Raw genomic sequence first — 6,130 nt, forward strand, 5'->3', positions numbered from 1 at the left:
AGCGGTGGGGATCGCGATCTCCACGTCGGGGCGCGCCGCCGCCGGGAGGAAGAGAAACCCTAACTAGAGGGGAAAACGGTACCGTGTTATATATCTGAACTCAAAACCCATCCATCATGCATCTAGCTCAAACCTGGCCAGATGGGACGGCACGGCACACCCGGCCCAGCCCGGCGAGGATTAAACGGGCCACACACATCACGGCCCGGCTAGGCATGCTAAGTATACGGGCTGTGCCGGGCCGGCACGCTTGCTGCCCTTTCTAACCCAGGCACGGTCCCCTCACTACACGGGCCGGCACGACGGCCCGTTTAACATGCATCACGTTAGGCAGTAGTGGCCCATTGAGGCATGTTACGTACGAGCTATGCCTGGAACACTGCACACCACGCACGGCTCCCTTTTATTCTAGGTAGTGCACTAGACAGTAGACTCCAGAAAAAATAAATTTAACGGGCCGTGCCGTGCCGGCACTCGTGCCCAGCCTTGCGGCCCAGGCACAGCCCTAGGCGGCCCACGTGCCGGCACGGCCCGATTATAAACGTGCCGGGCACGCGGGTTATCGGGCCTGTCGCAGGATGGATGGGCTTTGAGCTGCGCGGCCCGGTCCAGGGCCAACACATCATCACGGCGGGAGGAGGATGACGGCGGTGCGGGGGAATAGCGCACGGCAGATTCACAGCCCCCCTCCTCCCTCCTCCCCGTTCGGTTTCCCACGAGATCCGACCGCCGACCACCCCGAGCCCCGCCGGCCGGAAGCCCGCCGGCGCGTCGAGAAGCGAAGGGGGAGAGATGGGGTGGGGCGTGGTGGTCTACGAGGGCACGGTGGTGGGGGCGTCGCTGGTGGGGCTGGGGTGGGCGGGGCTGTGGTTCCTCAACCGGCGGCTGTACAAGGAGTACGAGGAGCGGCGGGCGCTGGTGCAGATCCTCTTCGGCCTCGTCTTCGCCTTCTCCTGCAACCTCTTCCAGCTCGTCCTCTTCGAGATCCTCCCCGTCCTCTCCAAGCACGCGCGCTTCCTCAACTGGCACCTCGACCTCTTCTGCCTCATCCTCCTCCTCGTCTTCCTCCTCCCCTACTACCACTGCTACCTGCTGCTCCGCAACTCAGGTCACCACTCTCCCAATTTGTTCCAGTCTTGTGTTTCCCTCCCTGTGGCTGTTCTGATCGGCTGATCGGTTGGTTGGTGGTTGCAGGGGTGAGGAGGCAGCGGGCCTGCCTCGCCGCGGCCCTCTTCCTGACCATCTTCCTCTACGGGTTCTGGCGCATGGGGATTCACTTCCCCATGCCTTCTCCAGAGAAAGGTCTGAGTTTACAATCATTCCATTCCACGGTTGACAGCTGTCGCTAGGACTTGGGCTATCGACTCTGATGCACTGTGGTTTTCAGAAAAATTACACGCCTGTTCGATGCATTCACTTCATGTCTACTGTGTCACTGGGTTTGACTTGGCGCTCACTCTGTAGGTTTCTTCACGATGCCGCAGTTGGTTAGTAGGATTGGCGTAATTGGAGTGACTGTCATGGCTGTTCTTTCTGGTTTTGGTGCGGTCAATCTGCCATACAGCTACCTGTCTCTCTTTATCAGGTTTACTTCAACATGATTCCATTCGGTTGGTTCACGCCACATTACAAACATCATGTTGACCTATCATGCCCTGACCTTCAGGGAAATTGACGAAATGGACATCAAAGCTTTGGAGCGGCAGCTGATGCAATCCATGGAGTCATCTATTGCTAAGAAAAAGAAAATTATTCTGTCCAAAATGGAGATGGAGAGGATTCAAGGATCAGAGGAGGTGTGCTAGCTAGTCTCTTGTTTAAAAAAATTAATAATCCCTTGATCATGGTTATTGGATTGCAATACTCTTGAGGATTTTGTGGGCACATAGAGGATGATAAGATATAAAAATCGTTGGTTATTTTGCTGTGTACTATTGCCATTTTTTTTCCTTTTGCTCTAGTATCATTATAGTCCATTAATAAGGAATGATAAATATCACAGCGTAGCGCACATTAACATTGCAGCTTACTATTACTATCACTGCACACTTCTTTTATTTTATTGTTGACCCATATGACATAACCTAATAGACAGACATTAATACTTGCAGAAGCTTAAAGCCAGATCATTTCTGAAGCGTATAGTTGGAACAGTTGTTCGATCTGTGCAGGAAGATCAAACCGAGCAGGGTATGCTGTATATTGTTTGTTCTATACTCGTGGACTCTGCAGTTTGCTCCATTAGTGATAGTTACCAATACCTTTTTACGTCTTGCAGATATCAAAAACTTGGAAGCAGAGGTCCAGGGGTTGGAAGAGCTTTCCAAACAGCTATTCCTTGAGATATATGAACTACGTCAAGCTAAGGTATTTTTGTTGCTCATTTGACCAGTGTGTTAAGATCAATAAGATCAACAACCAAATAGTGGGACGTATCCTGTTGATTTACGAAATCTTGTGGTGTTCAATCCTACAAATACCTGGGAGTTATGATTATTACTTTTTTGTTGTGTTGGCTATTCATCAATAATATGGTGACACATGTGTGAGAACTGGTACTCTTCTCACATTACTAAGATACCAGACAGCATCGTAAATGTTATAAATTGTGTTGTATATAACTTACTCAAGTCCATTGCTTTTTTGGCTTGTAGATGAGTTTCCTTTGTGTTTTCTCTTCTAAATTTAGTGTCTTCCTTTATGCTGTGTATATTGGCCTCTGATAACTGGCTTTGCACCTTATCTTTGTTTGGAAGTATTAGCATAGATTTATTCAAATTGATTCTAGCGAGACATTTTTTAATCTCTTATCTCATTTCGCAGCAGTGGTTATTATTATTAGAATAAAGTATCTAAATTTCTGCACACAATTCTTCAATTACTTTGCAGATAGCTGCTGCTTATTCCCGAACCTGGAGAGGACATTTTCAGAATCTGCTAGGCTATGCCTTGTCAGTATATTGTGTTTATAAGATGCTCAAGGTATTTCTTCAAAATGCATTATGTTGTTTTGCTCTATGCGTCTCCCTGGTTCATGTATCAACATGTAAATATGAAATTTTGCAGAGCTAGAGTAACAAAAGTATGTAAAAAATCCGTTTCACAAAATGTATAAAGATTTCACCATTTGGCTGCTCTCAAACTGATGCAACATTATTTTGTGAGGATGTTTTTTTCCCACACGCATTGGTAAACGATCTTAATTTTATTTTCATGATTCTTTTTGCAGGCCTTGCAGAGTGTAGTCTTTAAAGCGGTACAGACCTCTCCATGAATTCATGACCTAGAATTGGTTACTCTCCATTTCTGATTCTCACCGCTTACCTACATTCTGTATTTCCTATCAGGCTGGCTCTGTTGATCCGGTAACCATGACGATTACCATTTTCTTGAGGCATTTTGATATTGGTATCGATGTCACGCTATTATCACAGGTAGGTATTCTGTAGCTAAAATAATCTTAGAATGAATTCTGCACTTCATCAGAATAACAGTTAATGTGGATTTGACCTAAATGAATTGTTTGGCATCATTTGACCCTTGCTGGAAACTCTTATATCTATTGTACTATATCTTGATACTCTCTCTGGGTCACAATGTCGAATATAGGTTATGTGTTGCTATATATTCTCCCTGCCTATTTGTTCATTCTGACTTACATATGTCCCGCATTTGCGTTGTGCTTGCAGTACATATCTTTGTTGTTCATCGGGATGTTGGTTGGCATATCTATTCGAGGTTTCTTGGCAAATGTTATGAAGGTGAACATTCTGTTTGGTTGCTACTTTTCATTTTGTACATAATTTGGACTTGTCGTCTCTGATCCATAATGTCATGACTGGTCGAAAAGTGCTACTCTGTAAACATCTTATACATTTGTTTACATGTAAGACGTTTTAGCAGTTTAATTTAAATCGCCAAAACGCCTTACATTTGTTTACAGAGGGAGTACTAAACTGAAATAAATGCATTTCAACAGCTTGTAAAGTACTCCATTTATAAGTAGACTTCCAGCTGCTATTGTAGTTTTCCTTGTTATTGAGCATTCAAACGTGACTGTATCTCATTTTCTATGCAGTTCTTCTTTGCTTTTTCTAGAGTTGGGACCGGCTCAACAACAAATGTCGTCCTTTTCTTATCTGAGATCATGGGCATGTATTTCATATCTTCTATTCTTCTGATAAGGAAAAGCCTGGCAAATGAGTACAGGTATTCTTCTAGTGCTTGAGAGTACCCTTCCTGTATACTGTCCTCAACGGTGGATCCAGGCCCCAGGCTGCCCGGGCCATGGCCTGGGGTGTGAGGCTCAACCCCTTCGTGGACCGTAGCAATCACTGTATGTATGGTGCTACAGTGCACGGAGGCGGCCCGGGGCCTGGCCCAGTCGCCTGGGGCTCGGCCCGTTCCTGGCATCGCCACTGACTGTCCTGGCCTTATTTGTTTTATTATTATTTGACTCAACTTGCTACTTTGAATTTAAGTATGCAACTCGTTTTGTTCTCTATTCGTATTAATAACTTCAGTTGCCGAGCCATAGACAATGTTATGGGCTCAATTGACCCTTCCACTCTTTTTGCACAAATGTTATCAACTATATCATTTAAAAAACAAAACATGGTAGTATATACGAAGATGCTGAAGATATTTGTTCAACTGAATATATTAATGGGATGACTATGGATTAAGTTACAACACTTTCAGTTCAAGACAAGTTACCTTTTTATTTCAGTCTTTCCACTCCCACCGGTACTGCGTGTAGCATGACGAGTGTATAGTGAGTAAAGTGTACCAATACAACAAACACATGTGACCTAGCCATTCCAATATGAACGTCTCAGTTGACCTCACAGCTGATCTGACTATTTAATGAATAATACAGATTCAACATGGAGTATGATCCTTTGAACTTCACTTTATGCTAACATGCTTTAGCAAAACCGTTAAAATTTATGTCGTGATCCCATTCCATTTGAGAAAATTGATGTTTGTTCATGCGCGTTTGCTCAGGGTGATCATCACAGATGTTTTGGGCGGTGACATTCAGTTTGACTTCTACCACCGCTGGTTTGATGCAATATTCGTGGCGAGCGCGTTCTTGTCCTTGCTTTTGATTTCAGCCCAGTACACCTCCCGGCAAGCAGACAAGCATCCAATTGATTGATGCGTCTTGTCCCACTTGTGCATAGTGTTCTTTTTAACCACCATCTGTCCAAGGTATGTGGTTACACTTCTCACTGTATCAATTGAATGTGCCTGACTTTTGTTGATGTTTTTCCGCCGTTTTGGTCAGGTTGACACATTCTTTAAAATCAGTTCACAAAAGGGGGTTGTTTCTTAGGAGACCTCTACACACATTGTTACGGAAATTATAGTGGTACATCAGTTAACTCGAAGGCGACTGTTCGCTTGAAAGTTTGTTCGCAAGTTGGCGTTGAATCATCATTAACAGCTCCTCCATAGTTTTCAAGCCATCAGTGCTGGCCCTGCAGTAGTCAGAAAAGTGTTGCGTGGTGATGCTGCAACAGGGCAGGTTGCAATGCTTTTGTCAAGACAAGCGAGGAAGCCGCCCTCTTAGGAATGGCGAAGGATGGTGTAATATGGCTTTGGAATAGCGTGTTAGCATCGTCTGCAGTTGATGTACCTTCCACAATTCTTTGAGCTGTCGTGCTGTATTTGCCACAACTTTAAAAAGAAAAGATTACCAGTATTCATGTGATCATTAATCTCTTCCGAAGTACTCCCATATAGGAGCGTTTAGATCACTAAAAAAGTGATCTAAACGCGCTTATATTTCTTTAGGGGGGAGTACTACCTCTGTAAACTAATATAAGACCTTTTTAAGATGGGAGTATAAGTCATTAGCCATCTGCGTGCTGCATCTGCATGTACTTATAATCTTTTTGCAAGAAGAAAAATATTCTTTGATGTCTTGCATCTCAACCCACACGGTTCTGTGGTCTCGTTTAAAGATTGAAATGCTGAAGAAATAGTCCACCCGTTCTTCGTGGCGCCTTATTAAAAACATCTGGGCGCAACAGTAACTTTTTTGTACTATCGCTGCATCCAGTTTCAACTTACAGTAGCACGTCAAACTGAATACAGACGACCGAGTACCGTATGCGCATGGCCA

General features: G+C 44.6%; 1 protein-coding gene across 1 annotated transcript; it reads left to right on the forward strand.

Annotated features, from left to right (window-relative positions):
* Positions 1 to 652: 652 nt before the first annotated feature.
* Positions 653 to 5,861, forward strand: LOC109736147 (GPCR-type G protein COLD1). The gene is made up of 13 exons (XM_020295364.4): positions 653 to 1,108; positions 1,195 to 1,302; positions 1,465 to 1,585; positions 1,667 to 1,796; positions 2,112 to 2,190; positions 2,279 to 2,367; positions 2,890 to 2,982; positions 3,230 to 3,256; positions 3,348 to 3,434; positions 3,690 to 3,761; positions 4,079 to 4,209; positions 5,008 to 5,214; positions 5,291 to 5,861. The coding sequence occupies exons 1-12, from the start codon at positions 793 to 795 to the stop codon at positions 5,159 to 5,161; spliced, it is 1,407 nt and encodes a 468-aa protein (XP_020150953.1). The 5' UTR covers positions 653 to 792; the 3' UTR covers positions 5,162 to 5,214; positions 5,291 to 5,861.
* The last annotated feature ends 269 nt before the right edge of the window (positions 5,862 to 6,130 follow it).

This window comes from Aegilops tauschii, chromosome 2 (genome assembly GCF_002575655.3).
Source record: "Aegilops tauschii subsp. strangulata cultivar AL8/78 chromosome 2, Aet v6.0, whole genome shotgun sequence".
Lineage (NCBI taxonomy): Eukaryota > Viridiplantae > Streptophyta > Magnoliopsida > Poales > Poaceae > Aegilops > Aegilops tauschii.

What these genes read in the sequence shown, in the direction of transcription:
- LOC109736147 (XM_020295364.4), top strand. Translation starts at nt 793, where the DNA reads ATGGGGTGGGGCGTGGTGGTCTACGAGGGCACGGTGGTGGGGGCGTCG. An exon ending in GGATTCAAGGATCAGAGGAG is followed by an intron (nt 1,797 to 2,111) that starts GTGTGCTAGCTA and finishes TAATACTTGCAG; the next exon opens with AAGCTTAAAGCCAGATCATT. An exon ending in GGAAGATCAAACCGAGCAGG is followed by an intron (nt 2,191 to 2,278) that starts GTATGCTGTATA and finishes TACGTCTTGCAG; the next exon opens with ATATCAAAAACTTGGAAGCA.